At 37.3% G+C, this 19346-nt stretch overlaps 1 protein-coding gene across 4 annotated transcripts in view; it reads right to left on the bottom strand.

Annotated features, from left to right (window-relative positions):
* Positions 1-19346, bottom strand: part of LOC141725190 (protein ARK2N-like) — a 109487-nt gene that overhangs the window by 71075 nt on the left and 19066 nt on the right. For all 4 annotated transcript variants that reach the window (XM_074532063.1, XM_074532062.1, XM_074532065.1 and 1 more), the window contains exon 3: positions 11058-11865. In XM_074532063.1, the coding sequence (XP_074388164.1) occupies positions 11058-11772 (715 nt within the window). In that variant the 5' untranslated portion in view covers positions 11773-11865. The remainder of the gene's footprint in view (positions 1-11057; positions 11866-19346) is intronic.

Raw genomic sequence — 19346 nt, 5'->3', positions numbered from 1 at the left:
AACAGCCATTGACTATATACATGTGTGCATATGTATATAGTCGTAAGGTGTAGGATCTGGGCATAACATAGATGGTGTAGAATAAGTACTGGATAATGTCCTGGTTCTGTCCAGGGCAGGGTTAATTTTTACAGTAGCCAGGATGGGTCATAGCTAGGACCAGGAGGTTATTCCATACTCCTTCACACAAGTTTTTTTGGGAATGGGGAAAGGGGTCCCTTTTGATTTGAGGTAATGTGGCAGCAGTTGCATGTTGTCAGGCTCTGTTGGTGGTACAGTGGTGAGCATTTGCACAGTGAATTACTTGCCTCTCTTGTACACTTTTGTTATTAGCTGTTACTGTTTCTTTTCTTATCTCATTGCTGTTTCCAGGAAATTGTTGTTAACCCATGATCTTTACCTTTTGTGCCTCCAATTCTCTGTGAGCAAGCGGCAAGTAGTTAGGAGTGGTTTCAGTGTGAACACTAAATTGGAGAATACCATTCTTAAGCCAGTACAGGGACTCTTACACATTGAAAGAAAGCAGTCACAGCAAAAAAGTGGTTCTACATGCATGGGAACACTTGTGAAGTTGTCATGCTTTAAAATATGCTGCTCTTATCATCATCATAAAGGTATATATATATATATATATATTTAATCTTTGAACACCATAAGCATTTGATTTATTTTTTCCATATATATCAGCAAATAATCTACCCTGAAGGATATTAAATGCTAAAGAGATGAGAACAAGTTTATTAAATTACAATCAAACATAGAATAACTTGTTTAACTTTTACCTGAAATGCACACAATTTCAGATAAGGGATTTTTCTAACAAGCTGTCCTGGATTGTAAGATAAGTGTGTATTCTATTGGCCATCTGTTAGAGGTGGTGCAGTTATTTTCTGCTAATTGGGCAGTTTTCATTATCTTTTCCACAAACCAATCCTTCCTCTGGGAAATATCTTCTGTTAATGGGCCATTGAGTATCACTGCATGTCTGATAAAAATTACACCATCCCATTGTGAGATGCTCCACCCAGGGGGAGGAGCCAAGCATTCCTAACTGGATATAATCTGAGATTTTGGGACACCAGGGCAACCTTCTCCACTGGATTCCCACAGGAAGACAAGGCCCATCTACATCACCACTGGCTCCTCAGAGAAAGACTACACCCTTCTACAGGATCACTGCTTCAACAGAACCACATCTGTCACTCCAGGAGGACTGCAGCCACCATTTCAACTGGACTGCTACCAACATCCTGACCCACAGGGTGTCAGGTTGTATTCTGACTATATCAGTGTTGTTTTGTATTACTGCATTGTTTATTTTATTTTTTTATTTTCTTCTCTAATAGAGAACTGTTATTCCTACTTCCATATCTTTGCCTGAGAGCCCCTTAATTTCAAAATTATAACAATTTGGAGGGAGGGGTTTTACATTTTCCATTTCAGGGGAGGCTACTGCCTCACCTGTCTTTTCAAACCAAGATAGAAACTCATATCAAAATCTTTATCAAAATTATACATGAAGGTAATCTGGCAAGAAATCATTCCAGTACTTAAAATGATCTCCTGCAGAATCTTTCAAACAGTTACTCTGAAAATAATACAGCTCTCTAATCTAATTTTTTTAATGAAGGCATCATATACTTAAAATAAAAGTAAGTCTAGGCCAAGAATAATGTAAAACCACCAGTGTTATTATACTGATTTAAAAAAAAAATTCTTGGGTTTCTGTTACATGTTTGATCCAAACCCCAATAAAAATTGATGAAAAAACTCCCACTGACTTCAGGGAAATTTAAAAAAATTAAAAATCAGATTTACAGAAGATACAGTGGATATTTCCCATAGAAAGAAAAGGAATTACACTAAAATAATTAGGAAAAAAATGTCTCTTTCAAAAAGCAAAATAACAGAGCTTATGGAGACATATAGCATTCTCTTTACTTAAACTATTTCTATAAAGACTTTCAATTTCCATTACTAAAATTCTGATTTAATTTGCATTAGAAACTTTAAGCAAGTTTAACTGACGAAAAATATACATTTTTGGCAGCTACAGAGAAGTTATTTGACATGAAGATAGGTCTCAATGGAAAGGTAACCAGTAAAATTCCAGTGTATAGTCATAATATTAAAAATTAAATAGAGAATTCTAATATATAGTTTAAATTAATCCAACTTTAAATATCACAGTTTCAAGCCTGTCTATTCAGGATAACTAATAGTATAAAAAGATCCATACAATAGCAAGTTTTTGCATTCATTAAATGAAACTAATGTTCTGGCATTCCCCATCACAAACAAATAATTATTTCAGTAGCATTCAAACATGATTCAGAAGAAGCTCTTGCTGTCTGACCCAGAGCAGCAATCTCCAGACCACTGCAGTTTATTTACCTGACTGTCAGGCCTTCCTCTAACATCCTGTGTTAAGGCTCAATCCATCCATTGACAGCTGCTTATCTTAGGGACTGACAAGACTATTTTTATTCCATCATGAAGAATGCAGTTTGATTGCATAAACAGAAAGAAAGCAGAAGTCATTTGTGGACACAGGTCATGCATGCACATGCAGTTGGGTGTAATTTATCTCACCTCATTGCAGTCAGAAGTTATCTATTCTAAACTGTTGATAAGGAAGGTTTAGACAACTAATACAAGAGAAAGACTGCCAGAAGGTGTCCTCTGTAGGTGCTTCTCTCTTCTCATTGATTCAGGAGATCCAGGGAGCAGCAAATTAAACACCTAAAATGAGAGATTACTTCCACCCAAACCAAACATATATATATATTTGTACATGTGCCTATTTGTGCACACAATATAAGACAGCTGCTTCCATAAATATGCCATGTGCAACACAGCAGAGACATTAATAAAAACTCTAGACAGAAAATTAACCACTTATTGGGAGACAAAAAAAATCAGTTGCGCACATTTGTTATGTATAGCTAAATCTTAAAGGTAAGCTTATTTATTATTTTTGCCTAAAATGAAAAAGAACACTAATGTATGACATGTTCAAGCTGAAAAACTCAGAAGTAAACATAGTTAAGAAAATGCTATGAGTTTGTATCTAGTCTGGTACTTATATAAATGTTTTAACATGCAAAAAGAGCATCTGGATGAATGTTCCTACTGTAGCAAACATAGCTCTACTGATTTTGGGTTATCTAAACAAGGATTTTAAGTTATATTTTCTCAAGTTTGGTGATGAAAGCTTAGGGTAGTTTCCCCTACAAATCTTTAAAGGTGTTTATATGTGTGTGCTGACACATGCATAAACAACATATATATTCGCTATAAAATGAAAAACAAAAAAAAAACCACCATGATATTAAAACCCAAAAGAGAAAACAAAACAAACATATGGAGAGAAAAGGAAACCTTGTTTTTAGCATAATCCAAAGTAACATCAAAATTGCAAAGATGAGATTTTTTTTTTCAGTTTATTATTCATTCAGATCAGGCTCTGCAATATTCCCATTCTCTGAAAAGATAGGTAGAAAACTGTTATTAAAAATCACAGGAAACTCTAACGTAGCACTGACATTTTGATAGCCCATGTAAAAATTAAACAACTGCTGTGAAAGTACTTGGCTATCAGGCATCTGTATGAAAGTCCCTGACTGTGTGGTAGGGGGGGTTCTTTGGACAACTAGTTGAATTTTAGGTTCTCTGGGCTCCAGTTGTTGCTTGCTTTCTTTGTCCATGTCAAGACGAGTAAGCTTTTCTATCCACATGCGAAATTTCTCCTCTGTCTTGTCGCAGACATCTTTTTATGAAAATCCTTCCTTGGGGTTTTTTCCTCCTGAGAAGCTGGGAGGCCTCAGGAACAAAATGTAAACAATGGTTATCTGCTGCTGTGGAATGCAACAGGCGGGTCTGAGATTGGTCTCATGTGAATGTTTGGAATTAATGGCCAGTCACAGCCCAGCTGGCTTGGACACAGTGTCCAAGCCACAAACCTTTGTTATCATTCTTCTTTTCTTTTCTATTCTTAGCTTAGCTAGCCATCTGAGATTAAACCTTTTCTTCTGTTCTTTTAGTATAGTTTTAATGTAATATATATCATAAAATAATATATCAAGCCTTATGAAATATGGAGTCAAATCCTCGTCTCTTCCCTCATCTGAAAACCCCTGTGAACACCATCACGTCTGCCTCTGCATCTTGGCAAAGCAGTTCATGGCCTCTTCCAGGACATTGCCTATGCAGTTCCTATCCCACGTGGTGCCCCTGTCAAGCAATCCTGGAATTTCCCTGGTCGTTTCTCCAGATCCCCCAGGACGACTGAAGCCAGCTTTAAAGACATTGAGGCCATTTGATAAGATATCATTAAGTAAGAACATATTATTGCTTATTAAGGCATGCTAGGTCAAGAAAACAACTTTTCTAATGCTGTCTCTTAGATATGACAATTGGGGAGGAATTAGCAAATATCAGCTCCCAGTATTACTGTAAAAAAAAATAATTTACACCCACTGTGGTTATAATAGACATTTTGGCTTCAAAATTATTCTTATTCTAGAATTCTCAGACAATTCTGTCAAAGGTTTTATTTTAAAAATTAACTAAATTAGTCCAATTCCCTTGCAATTTCTGTTTTTAATTCAACTGAAGGTGGCAAAAAACATCATAACATGTTTAGTTCTGTTAAGCTGTGATCCAAAATACTATTAACTTTAAATGTGAATAATTATGCATATTGTACTTAGATACTTGAACCCTTTTATAACAGACTGTTAAACACAGACAAAATTCTACATGAGAGAGAGATAAAGGCTGATATAGTGACAGCAGCATCCAAAGTAGCTAAGCCCAAAGCTCTTGGTCTAATTTTGGAAAACACAAACACCAATGAAGAAAATAAAAACACACAAGCATGAAAAGATAAGTGAATGCTATGCTAATATATGAGGTAAAAGCAACCTCTGTTAGGTCTGATGGACACAGGTCCATCACAGGGTTAATACACATGACATGTAGGAGTGATCAACCTCACAACAACTAGAAATGTGCCTTTCCTCACATGAGCCACCAGCTGTGCAGCATTCCTAGCATTAATCCTAGGCAAGGCAGAAAACAGGGCATAGTTTGAAGGAAATTGTTCTCCTTCCTTCTGTCCATCAAAATGATGGTTAAAATGACTGGCTTTGGGATTATCAGAAAGAACTTTAGCAGCAAGAAGAAAAGGCCATCCTTATTACCTTACTCTACATATCAATAACAAAAGGCAGCAGTATCTATATTTTTATGTTTAGAGGAATCATCTAGGAAGCAATAAAACCAAAAAAATCCAGAGACTTTGTACCTGTTTGAGGAATAATAAACTATATGTGCATGCCATCCAAACACACAAACATTACCTAAGGTAATTCTGAAACAAGACAAGCATCACATTAAAATACACAAAGCAGCTACAGAACCTGACAATTTAATATGTAAATATGAAACTTGTGGGATCCTCTAGCTTAAGAATAATAGAAAATATCCTAAAAATGAGAGAAATCATTGCACAACCTAACCAAATATTTACTAATAAAAATATAAGGCACTAAATCTTTTTTTCGGATTTCAGTGTGTACATTAAATTACAGTATTGTTTAACAACACATTCTTTTTTTGGAGCTATATAAATGAGGTATATATAAGACCTTCAGTAACAGATAAACAAAGCCCAGGATTATCATCTTTTTTCCGAGCAGCAGCAACACTACCCATCAGAGGCTAAAAATATTCTATTAAACCCTCATCTGTTTACCTATCAGAGAAGCTGGAAATTTAGCATTCATGTCTTCTACTCAAAAATAAATATAGACTTTATAGTAACTAATTAACATTCCTCTGACTGCATTTTTACTAAAATAATTACATAAAATGGTACCTTTTTCCTAAAATGTGGTTCCTTTTATATATTCAATGTCTTTTTCCTCCCTGAAAAAAAATATTCATTCCATTCATATACTCCTAGTATTGAACATCCAATATGATACTGATCATCTTTACTCAGGGATCTTATCCTAAAATCAAATAACTAAATGACAGTCTTTCTGATATCCACAGGCTTATGAACAGACACCTCTGAGTAACATTGAGTAAGTTTTAATTGCAATTTAAATAAAACTATTGATGATGGCATGTGAGACAACCTAGCCAGGTTTTTAAAGTTAAGAATGAACTATCATGGTCAAAGTTATTAAAAATGTTTTGCAAACTTAAGAAACTAGGTATTGAAATATATAGTACCCTACAATACTATTTTCAAAAGGCATCATTCATAGTACATCTACAATATACAGTAGCAGCAAATCAGTGTTTCATATGCTCCCCTTGCAGGTCTTATAACAAGCCTTATTCAATCTTTTCTTTATTTGTGGCTTTCAGCATTAAAAAAAAAATCAAGCCTAATTAAAATGCATTTTATATTAAAAATATTAGCATTTATCTAACTGGTCTCTTTGCTATCTGTATACTTACAACTCTATAGTTTTTTTTTTTAATTATGCCAAGTTAAAACACAGAGAAATTTGCAATTACAAAAGGGGTCAGAAGCCAAGATTCATAGCTTATTTTCAAAACTACTGAGACAGAGTAGAAATTCTCCAGAGTAGAAGTCCATTTTGATTTAGGTGAAATGTACATCTTTGAGTTAAGTATGTAGTTTGAAAACATAGCTATTTAGTCTGACTGCCTGTTCTCATAAAAAGCCTAGGATCAGAGAAACTGCTTCAGTGAAGGACAGAGATAAGGGGAGGGAGACAGAGAGAGACAGAGAAACTGCTGTGAGAGCAGGTCAACCTGACCTAGGAATTCTTTCTGATAAAGAAGAACTAAGGGCAAATGTCATGTGAAATTTGTAAAAATGAATATGTATGAACCTATTGTGAAATTGCATGCGTATGGATTCGAGCAAAGGATAAAAAGGGATCTAGAGTTCCCAGAGGTACACATGTCATTGCATTTTAGGGGAACGATTCCCACATGCGTCCAGAGCTGTAATAAACATACCGGCTTTACAACTTTCACAAAAGTTGAGGAGTTTTGTTTATCTCCGCAAAACACTACCTCCTGCAAAACAGCACTCAAGAAATGCATCGACGCTATGTGATCTATTAAGTATCATCTAAATAATAACCAAATCTACAGTTATTTAATATGGGAATTCTGACAAGACAACAATTTAAGGAGATATGTTACATCTTCATTCTAACTAGCAATGGTGTATTCCTCCATGTTGTTATGCTTACTGACATTTGCAAATGAGTATTTTACAGCAAATCCTCCTTAACGAATTCTTTTTTCCTCCCTGTTCTTATAAGCGTCATCCTGAGTTACTTGAACCAAATTTATCCCTTGCAAGATGCTTTTTCCAAGGTCTATGTACAGTTCTTGAGAGGAAGTAACCTGCTTGAGAGTCCCTCATACATACACACTGTGCCCTCCCCTTTGGATTTCTTAATATTAAAAAAAAATAATTTTTTTCCCCTTTTTTTTTTTAACAAAGTGAGCTGCAACACATTTTCAATGTCAACACTCAAACTTTTCAACCGATTCTTCTGAAAGCCTGAAACATGAGTCACCCTTCTTTCACTTCAGAGTTTTCTGAGCTGTAAAAAGCACAATAATGGTGAAATGCCAATATTTTTCTATTATACTTGAATTTTTAAAAACCTTTTTGTTCTTTCAAAAAAAAGTGTTTGCATAGAAATAAATATTGATTCCCCAACTTGCTCTCATGCCAATTTCATTCAGAGTTAATTTGTATGGTCAAATTCAAAATTGTTTAAAGGAAAAACTTTCAACAGCAGCAGATCTAGCAGAACCTATTCAAGGATTTAAAGATCATCCTCTTAGGCTGTGAATGCTATCTAGTGTTTAAGAATGGCAAAATCTTATATGCCAACAGAGAGGCTCAGTCATTAAAAGATAAGAAATTGCTCTTCGTCTGCAGTAACTCAAACATCCTGGCATTCCCTTGAATTAAAGAGTCTGAGATTATGACTGCTCAGTTCAGTGAGAAGATTCTCAGTAGCATCATTGAAGTTTAGATTGAACCTGTATTTTCAGGTGTAAATTAACACCACAGAAAGCATCCAGAATAAAATAACTTACTTATATTGTGCTTAGGTCCTATGGACCTCACAATACTTGTATTGAAGCATCACCAGTAAGATCTCAACTCTTTACTCTTCAATCTTTCTTGAGAAGAAAACCAAGCCTGACAGTATTTTAATGCACAGGACATTTGAGTTCAGCAGAGAGAACTGACTCTCTACAGCATAACTGCTCTGTTTGTAACTTAATGGCATTATGTATTCACTAAACATTTTCCTTACCTTACTAGTTTAGCCAAACCCATGCTATTTAAATGGACAAAATTTAGTTACATAACATGAAAGACTACTGTATTCTCAAATGTGGCACTTCAATTTTCAGACCACACACAAGCAAACTGTTGGCTGTTACAATACATACACTGAGAGAAGGTTAAGAGCCAGAGTATGCATAACCTTCATACATGAAGGTCCCATTAACTGTCACTAAAAATTTTAGAGCATCTCTGTTGGCAAAGCTATTTTTCAGAGTGGTTGAAAATCAGTCCAAATAATAAGCGATGTTGAGACAGTAACCAGCACTACAGCTGAAATGTCCAAATACACTAAAACTGAGGGGAACACAGACTACCTGTAAGACTCTTCTGCATCAATGCATACAGACTTTTTCAAAAGTAACTGCAAAAGGTTTTTCATGCTTATGTCCTGATACTCAAGTTCAAGCATCAAGTTAAACCTCTTTAAACTTGCGTGCAGACGACACTCATGCCCTGAATTTCCAGTAATGCTTTTTGATCTCTTATAATAATTTCTATGTGTTCCTTCCCTAAATTTTTAAGCAATTCACAGTGTAATACCAAGTGCACTAAAGCAGCTTTGTAGTCAAGAAAAAGAATTTAAGTACTTTGCCAGTTCCAATAAGAGGGATTGCAAATGGCATGTGAAACTACCACTGCAATGGAGAGCTACAAGTCCTACTCACACTCACAACTCTACTGCATCTGTTAAGACCGCAATATTTCATTAACCACAAGTAGCATAGGATGCATTTTTGGCCAACCTTGTCCTTATGTCTATAGAGAATGTTTTTCACTTGTACTTGGAAAACATTTCCCACAAACCAAAGTCATTTCTATTTAAAGGAAAACCACAATGTGGCAGGTACATATTGCACCTAATTGCAGCAAAAGGACAGCTCAAACATTTGAATGTCATAAGTGGAATTTAGCATAAAGCAAATGATATGTGCTATGAATAAGCATCATTGTTCCTCAGGATTGTTTGTGCACTCTCATATCTTGCATCACAGGCAAAACTGGGCCTTAGTATAATCATCATTAAATAATCAAGTTTTTCTGTGTACTGCAATGGGACCTCTTCACTGCAAACATCTCATGGTTAAGACCAAGAACTCAAATACAGAAGAGCCTAGTGACACTAGAGTGGTTTCAGGTCTCTGCAATGGAAGTCAGAAATCTAAGCAGATGTGAAAATACCCTGTGGTGCCTTCCTGGGTCACAAGATCCTTTAATGACTTAAAAAAAAAAAAAAAGAATATAACCTGGGAGACTTATTGTGTAAGTTTGGTGGGGTTTGTGAGGTGGGGAAAAACCTGTCCCAAAACTCAATGAAGTAGTCTTCTTCAACAGGCTTTAAATGAGGCTTTAATTGCCCAGTAAAGTATAAATATAGCAAAGAAAAAGGCATAAAATTATAAAAGCTAGAAGTCTGAGTAACTATTAAATTGGCAAATATTTTTAGATCTCTATTAAGAGTTTACTACACAATAATTATAGACTATGCCTTTCACAGACTTTCTAATAATAAACATTTACTTTTTGCAACCTGCTTCCTAGCAATATGTGGGAAAAATCCCAGTTCTCATGATGACAGAATTATTCACCATAACCAAGTCAGTTAAAAGAGTTATTTGCAAAATCTGCTGCAAATATTTTAATTCATCTAGCAAGCATTAGTTCAGCAACTCAAGACTAATTATTGCAGTTTTCCTTTAAATCTTCTTGCCCTATGCAAGCTGATATTTATCTCAAAAAAGCCGCAACACCCAACTTCTAACACAAGAGGCATAAAAGCATGTAATCTAGTAAAAATTGGCAAGCCAAAAAGTTTCTTTTTATGTAATTTTATTTTTGATTGCCGTATGATGATGGTTCTGTGGTATAATATGCTGAAATAGTTTTTCACACAAAATCCTGGCCACAGCACTTGAGCTGATAACAAAGACTCAGCAGACAAAAAACTTGAAGAATTAATGTTTCTTTTGCTAATAAAATGATGAGAAGGCCCCTATAATTTGCTGCCTATAATCTTAACACAGATGTGTCAGAAAATTAAAAATATAGAAATTATAGATCCTTAGGACATAGGAAAATGGTAACAGCTTTGTCTAAGATGTTGAAAATTTAGGTGTGGATATAGCTTGGGCACCTGAGTAAACAAATTCATATTTATATCCTAAAATAGGTGACCAGCTGCAATCTGCAAGAACTTACAATAAGGCTAAGCAGGTTTGTCATGCACTGAAACATAGAGCTGAAAGGACAGTGCAGTAATGAACAGGGCCTTACTGTAATACAGGCAAGAGGTATGCTGCATTATTTTTAACACAGCTGCCAGTCTGTGGTCTTGAGATATTAAAGCAAAGCTGGCTATTTATCTTCAGAATGCATTTATTAGATTATCACCATCTAATGGGATTTGACAGCACTAACAAGAGCTTATCTAGGCTTATAAATGAAAATATCTAAAAATTCCAGAATTCAAAGATAGTCCTTCCTCCAATTTACCATTTCTATGCTTTGTTGGTGTGCAAAAGTGATCTGAAACCTCAGGACATTTGCTCATGTCTTAATACACTGCAGTCTTCAAATTTACACAGAGCTGCAGTTCTCCTGTTTTTTCTCAAGTGTGACTCATCTAATTTAGCATGACAGCTGAAAAATTATGTCAGATGTGTTACAGTTCAGTTTAAAAAACATCCTCTACCTGGTATCTCTGCAGTGATTGTCTTGCTGGTCCCTGAAACCTCTTCATCATCATCTGATGAGCTTGTGCTTGAGTCACACGTCAGGTCACTGTCGCTGGTACTGCTGTCCTGAAGCAGGTTGTACTTCTTGCGAGCAGCTGCCTCCCGCTTCTGTCTCAAGAGACGGATTCTTTCTTTGTGCTTTTGACTTCTGTGACCTTTTACCTTGGTAGCTCGACCATTCTGCTTATCACTAGACTGTCGGTTTTTCTTGGCAGCCATTGTTGAAGTTTCACTTTCAGACCTGGATCTCCTGGATTTCCTCCCAACTGCAGCCCCAGACACCGCAGAAAGGTCTCCCTCTACAGTACCTGCAGCTTGACAGGGCTCATTCTCTTCTGCAGAAGACGTGTCTGAGTCAGCCAAATGCCCGCTGGAGGAAGGGGAAAGCATGCAGTGATTAGAAGAGTCACTCTCATAAACTCGACCACCCATTGGCCTATCGCTCTCTGTAAATGCCAACTGAGACTCTGAAGAGTCTCGCCTCAGTTCCATCAGTAAGCAAGGCATTGAAGAAAGCACCACTGAGTCTGCTGCAGCACGCATGTTGTCTTTCTGAGTTTGTGTCTCAAGTTCTATAGGTCCATGTTCATCAGGAGCAGTTTCTTGCTTTTCAGAAGTCTTTGGTGGAACTGAATCAACAAGTTCTGCTTTTCCCACTGTCTCCATCTTCATTTCAGAACACTAAGGTCCTCCTAGTCTCAAAGCATGGAGCACATGGTCTGGAAGATTGGGTGAACTAGATAAGGTCTTCAGCAATACAGCAGCCTAAACAAGAACAGAAGAGGAAGAATAATTTACCTAAATAACTCAGTCCTGCTCTTCACAGTATTACCTAAACAAGACATTGCTTTCAGTTACAGACAGTATGTTCATAGAATCCTAGAACGGTTTGGGTTGGAAGGGACCTTCAAGATCATCTCATTCTAAACCCCCTGCCATGGGCAGAGACACCTTCCACTAGACCAAGTTGCTCAAAATCCCATCGTGGCCTTGAATACTTCCAGAGATGGGACATCAATGACTTCCTTGGGCAACCTGTTCCAAGTGCCTCACCACTCTCAGTCAAAACTTTCTTCCCAATATCTAATCTAAACCTGCTCTCTGTCAGTTTGAAGCCATTCCCCCTTGCCGAAGTCCCTTTCCACTTGTAATTTAACATATAATAAAGATCTTTCATTCAACACATTTGCTTACAGATGAATGGTATGGAACAAATAAATTATGTGCTTAGAAGTATAGAAATCATAAATTTACAGCACTTTAAAAAGTGTAGATGAGAAAAATCAGTAGAATTTTTAATTTACTGCTTTTAAAAAATGCATTTTTGCAGACAAGGGCAATTAGTACTTGAAGAGCCTGAGAAAGTATGGATGGCTCAGAAAGATTTTTCAGTACCTGGACAATCCTTCATCAGATTCCTGATCCATCCCAAGCTTCCTGTAACTGTATGTTTGCAACTGCATGCTGTTTTCCCCCCCTCCATCTGCAGCACAATATGAGGCTACTTACACGATTCTAAAAGGTGCCGTGAAAAGCTCAGTGTTGTCCTGCCCACCCTAACCCACTTTGAAACTTCATTTTTAAAGAAAATTAAAAGAGAATTCATGCTTCCTTTGGGCTAATGAATGAAATGCTGTATAGTGCAAGACAATGATGAAAATACTTATGGGAGAGAAACACCAGTGTTAAGAAAGGTTAGTTAATCTCAGACAACAAAAGAAAGATAAGTTCAGATCTGCTAAATGAGAAAGAAAAACCCCAAACACACAGCAAAGCATTTTACTTGCAAAAAAAAAAAAAAAAAAAAAAGAAGAATAAAATACATACCGGAAAATACAAGAACATACATATAAAGGAAAAGTTTGTTAATACTGAGTAAAACTCTCTTAAAAGCAACTTAAAATAAGAATTCTCAGAAAGTGCAATTTAATGTAGGTACCAATTTATTTCCAAGGTCACAGCACAACATCAACAAACCCAAATGAGTACACATGTTGAGACACAAATATATCCCTATACTGTAATAAAATCACTATTTCTATCTATTTCACCCACAAATCTTCATTATCGAATAATTCTTCTATTACATGGGTAAGTAAAACACAGATTTGATGACTGAATGACTAACCAAGTGTTATACACAGTGGGATTTGTATTGTACCTGCTAGAGCAACTCCCAGCTTTTCTAAGAATTTTTAAATGCACATGCAAGGAAAAATTTGGTTGCTCAAACATATATCAAAAGAGTACCAGTCTGGCCAAAATGAATATATTTAAATAGTCATACTAATAAGTGCAGAACAGCTTCTGCACTATTCAGCCTTTTAGCCCAGAGAACAAAGAAGAGAGCTTGACAAGAATCTAAAGGGCAGCCAAAATGAACTAGAGACTTTCCACAAATATCCTACTTGGAAATATCATCTACATAGCAGCTTCCAAAGGGACTATAAGAACACCTGTACTTGCTTTTCCATCTCTCTGGCCTATGAGGCAGAAAAAAAAATGTTTCATCTACATGTTGCCACCTTGCTAACAGTCTAATTACAATGTTTTTATAAGACTTTTTTCATCATTAAATAGGAACTTTAACTGCTTGTGGAAAATGCATATTAGATGATTGGGTTTTCCTAAATATTAAAATGAATATTATATGTGTTATGTTAGAAAGTTATACTGTATTAATCCTTTTCAGTAGTGTGTTAAATATAGTTATAGGCTATAACATAATATTAAAATAGAAACTATGCAATGTAAGATACTTTTTCTAACTAGCTCAAGAAATTCTTCACACAGAGATAACAGCAACAAGACACTAAAATTCGAAAGAGAAGAATTATTGCCTCCTTGTTGGGAAGAACCAGACTTGGTGGGGACAAAGATGACTGATTTACAAGATGAGGGGAGAAGCTGACAATAACCAGAAAACACCCTTTGTTTGAAAAGAAATTTTGAATAATGTATGAGATATATGAATATGCAACAGGCTATTGCTTTTAAGAGTTAATCCTTGGTTAGCGATCCATGCTTTCCAGAGGAAAGCATCCGAACATTCGCAATTCTTTGCTTTTTTATTGTCCTTTATTGTCCTAACTCTGATTGTCCAAATTCTTATTGCTCTAATTTGTATTACTATTTTATAACCATTTTATTACTATTCAACTTAAAAAATTTTAAAACAAGTGATTGGCGTTTTTCACACTACTCAAACCATGCTGGTTTGATCCCTCATACAGTGATCAGTGAATTATATTTTCAGTGAGATGGCAGCACAGGGACTAGTAAACTCACAACACTACATCTGGTCAACATCAACCCGTGTTTCTGTATACATGGAAAAATACTTGCTCTGGTGAGGTTTGTACTCTTTAAGTCCCCTGAGCTGGCTATTTAGACATCAAAAATTTGAGTGAGTATTAGTATGTAAATAAAATACAACTTTGTCTTTATCTCAGTGGAAAAAAAGTCTACTGTGACTCAGAGTTTGATGCAGGAAAGAACAAAGTTCAGGGGAAAATGTTTATGCCAAGGAAAGCCTTGTCTCAAAGAAAGAAAAACTAATGTCCTTATTTAGTTCTACTTGAGAAATTTATAGATCAGAGAGAGGAAGAGGCTATACTGAAAAAATCACATTCTTTTCTTGACACTCACTTTTCTAGTAACAGTACTAGAAAAAGTAATCTTGAGGTGATGCTAGAGAAAGACCAGTTTTTTACTTAAATGAGAACACAGCACTGAAAAATGTTGTGATGCTTACTGACACAGATGGATACTTAATCAGACATTGCTTAGAAATATTATTCTCCTTTCATTGATGCACCGAAACTGCACTTATTTGAAAAGGCAATTCCGTAAAAACGTCTGTGCTAGATTTTTCCATCAGAAATTATTTTATTTCCCAGGCACACATAGAACACATCAGTATGCAGAAGCCATTAAACATCTAACCACCCCTATCAGGGAAAGGATGTGCCATGTTTTTCTAAGATTTTTACAAATTTTCCCACTTTACCTATCCATTTCTATTACTCAAAGGAAATGTATTCTGTGTTTCCTCTGCTGGTTCATGCTGTTCTGTATAAATAAACCTCCTCTTTCCAACAAATGTTTATCTATTGTTCTACCATGGTCAATAAAGTAATGCTCACCAAAAAAGCCACATTTTAAATTGCTTGTGCATAATAGTAGTAAATTAATCATGCTTTTCAGATTAAGAACATTTATCTCAAATATCCTGAAAGTAATCAAACATTGACTTATTCACTAATAACTCGTTAGCAGATCGGGACAACTGCAATGTAACTTCAATGTAGTAAACCTATCTCAGTACAGCAGTATTCATTTGAGAAGGTCTTGTGTTGTCTCTCAAAAAAATCAAATCTGGTCCAGCACAGATAGGCACAAATGTACCTTGCTATTGCTGATATTTGGAAATATTGAAGCAGAAATGAGTGCCATGAGGCACGGGCTGTTAAGAGACAGAACTGCCAACATGCTGGGGCAGTGAGCCCCCATCAACTCCTTTTGTTATTCAACTTCACAGAAGAAAGCTATGCACCTTGGATAGTTGACTTAATGCGATCAGTCAGGGTCCAGAAGGACAGCAAGGTGAGTATTTTGCCTGACAGCAGCCATGGGCCTGGAGCAAGGGAGAGCATTGGAGATTCACCTGATCTTGCAAAACAGTGCTCCAAAATTGCACAACCCTTGACATCTGACTCTCAGCAGATAAGAGAGCTGTTTTCTCAGGTTCTCTGCAATGTTCCTTTCCAGAAACAGTGCTGCCTACTTAACTGACACTACAACCACCCTGGCTGTCTTATGGGCACTTCTGTAGCTCACACAGCAACTCACCAGCATCTCTCCATCTCTTACAGCTATCTAAGAGCTGAAGGCACTGAACTAGAAGTGGTATGGACTTATGACAGCCATTTGGTGAAGATGAGTTATAAGATATTAAGCCACTACAGTTTGTAAACTTTTCATGATCAGACCTTGTCTTGGTTTGAAAAGAAAAGTGTCTGCTAAGGAAGGCAGAAGCCTTCCTTGAAATGGAAAATGCAAACTCCCCTCCCTCTGAATTATTATAATTTTGAAATTAGGAGTCTCTCAGTCAAAGATATGGGAGTAGGAATAACAGGTTTTTACTAGGAAAATTAAAAATACAACTGCAATAGTACAAACAAAAAAAAACCCAAAAAACACTGACAGAGTCAGGATACGACCTGACACCTTGTGGGTCAGGGTATTGGTAGCAGTCCAATTAAATGGTGGCTGCAGTCCTCCAGGAGTGACAGGTATAGTTCTGTTGAAGCAGTGATCCTGTAGAAGGATGTAGTCTTTGTCTGAAGGTCCAGTGGTGGTGTAGATGGGACTGGCCTTCCTCTGGGAATCCAGTGGAAAAGACAGCTGCTCCTCTTGGATTTCCAGTGGAAAAAGGCTGCTTCTGGTGTTCTAAATCTCAGATTCTATCCAGGTCGGAATGCTTGGCTCCTCCCCCTGGACGGAGCTTCTCACAATGGGATGAATTAATTTTATCAGTCATGCAGTGAGACTCAATGGGCCAGTAACAGAAGATATCTCCCCAGAGAAAGGATTGGTTGTGGAAGAAATAAAGAAAACTGCCCAATTAACAGAAGATAACTGCCTCACCTCTAACAGATGGGAAATAGAACACACATGTATCTTACAACCCAGGACAGACGTTTTACGCATATAAGCACAGGAAATAAACAAAGCCAACTCTCAGATAATTTAAAGCTTAAATACTTTCATTCAATTCCAATTAATGTCTTTACTTTCAGCCAGTATTTTCCTGGCATGGAGCAGTAACTCGCTCATTTTATGGTGTGAGGTTTTGATGCCGTTTTGGTTTTCATCTTTTTTCTTTTAAATGCTCTGTATTTTTCGCACATATTTTTGTAGCTCTTTAGTCTATTGTATTAGTGATGAGTTTTCCCAGTATTTTTCCATGGCCTTTCCCTAGGCAGAAACACAAAACAAATTCCAGAGCTCCAAGCCCTGTGGGGTACAAGACCCCAATGCTATCTTAGTTCTCCCTGGCTACCAAGGTTGAGAACAACTCTTTGAGGTACATTTTAATGGACAAATTACAGCTACTGCCGAAGGGGGGGCTCCAGAGAAGGGAAGGCTTGACCTGGGGGGGGGAATTGCATCACCACTTGTCCTCCTAATTGGTGCCTTTTATCAATTATGCTAATTTCCTAAAGCCTATAAATATGTACTCATCCCTGGAGGGGGTGGGCTTTTGTGGACATCTTTCCATAACTGCTCCTGAAGGCCTTCAAATAAATATCCACTTTAATATTACCTCCTTACTAAAATTATCTTGAGTTTCATTTCCACGTTGGGAAAAAGGCAACAGTTTAAGTCCAGCTGGCAACTAAGCACCACGCAGCCACTTGCCCACCACCCCTACCACTCCAGGAGAACAGGGAGGAGAATCCAAAGTAAAACTTGTGGGTTGAGATAAGAAAAGTTTAATAATTGCAACAAGGTTAAATATAAGAATAATAATAGTAAATAAAAAAGAGAAAACCCATGAAAAACAAGTGATGCACTGTCACAGACATCTTTTCATTAAAATCCTTTTGTTAGGATTTTTCTCCCTTCTGAGAAGCTGTGGCCTCAGCAACAAAATGCAAACAATGGTTATCTGCTGCTGTGGAATGTAACAGGTGGATCCGTGATTGGTCTCCTGTGGATGTTTGGATTTACTGACCACTCACGGCAGAGCTGCTTTCGCTTTCTGCCAGGACACAGATCTTTGTTATTCATTCTTTTCTATTCTTAGCTTAGCTAGCCTTCTGAGAACTTTTCTTTCTATTCTTTTTTGTATAGTTATAATGTAATATATACATCATAAAATAATAAATCAAGCCTTCTGAACATGAGGTTACCATTCTCGCCACTCTCTTCATCCTGCAACCCTTGTGACCACTGTCACAATGCACAATACAGTTACCACCCACTGACTGATGCCAAACCCCATCCTCAAGCTGTGATTAGCCTCCCTTCCAGGTAACTGCCTCGGTTTATATACTGGACATGACATTCTATGGTGCAGAATCTCTTTGGCTAGTTTGGGTCACCTGTCCCAGCTAGGCTCCCAGCTTTTTGTGCACCTCCTCACTGGCAGAGCATGAGACACTGAAAAGTCCTTGACCTGGGTAAGCACTACTCATCTGTTACATTTGTTGCAATTTTGGAGACAGGCACACAACTGAACATGCCGAGATCATGCGACAACAGCCAACTTTTAGTAAGAGGGTTAAAATTCCCATTCCTAAACACCTGATTGGTCGAGGTCTTAACATTGCCCAGCTCACTGGCCAATTAGATTTCTGCATTCAGGATTGTAATGGTTTAGGGCAAATTTGTTAAAGAATCTGCAAAGGAGGGCCCCTCCAGAAAGCAAAACCCACACGGCCCCTCCCCCCAACCGGTTCGGGAAAAAAATTCCTCGGAGAGAGGTGGAAAGAACCTGTTTATTTGACAGACACAACACCTCCCCCAGCACACAAAATGAACAATACCAGACGACACCGCTTTGAGAAAGATGACAAAATCAGAAAGTCTCTTTCGGGGGTGGTTGCTCTGTTCTCAGTCCCTCCGGCGCTGGGGCAACTGCTGCAGCTAAACCTTCGGTGTTCCTGGGTCCCAGTCCGGAGCAGGTTCGAGATGGTCACAGAAACAGGAGAGGAGAAACAGTCCAGGAAGGAATGTGGACTGTTTGGCTAAACTAACTAATAAGCAGAGGCAAAGCAGAGCAGAAGCAGAAGCAAGAGCAGAAAAGGAAGCCAGCCAAGCAGCAAGCTAAGCAAGAAGAGAAAAAAACAGCCCGATGTATGCTCTCTCTGTGTCCCTGATAAGAGAAACCCAAACAAAACTTCCACTCTTCAGAGCCGGTCTTAAAGGCACAGAACAGAGGAATGGGGAAACAAACATCATAATGTCACCCCAGGACAAGGATTGAATGGAACCTATCATTGTCTTACCTGGGGATTTGTTTACTTCTATTCTCTAACGAACTAAGCTGGGAGTTGGGGTCTGTTATGGCCTATTATTACAGCGACCTGAGGAGGTCTCCATGGTGAGAGAAGGACGAGAATCTTGTTTCTTGATCAGAAGGCTGGATTTATTGAAATATATGATATATAACACATTATAACTATACTAAAAAGAATAAAGAGAGAAGTTGCAGAGAGCTGCTAAGCTAAGAATAGAAT

Source organism: Zonotrichia albicollis, chromosome W, assembly GCF_047830755.1.
Source record: "Zonotrichia albicollis isolate bZonAlb1 chromosome W, bZonAlb1.hap1, whole genome shotgun sequence".
In the NCBI taxonomy this organism is placed as follows: domain Eukaryota; kingdom Metazoa; phylum Chordata; class Aves; order Passeriformes; family Passerellidae; genus Zonotrichia; species Zonotrichia albicollis.
The sequence above is the reverse complement of the archived record's forward strand: the minus strand, read 5'-3'. Positions and strand labels throughout refer to the sequence as shown.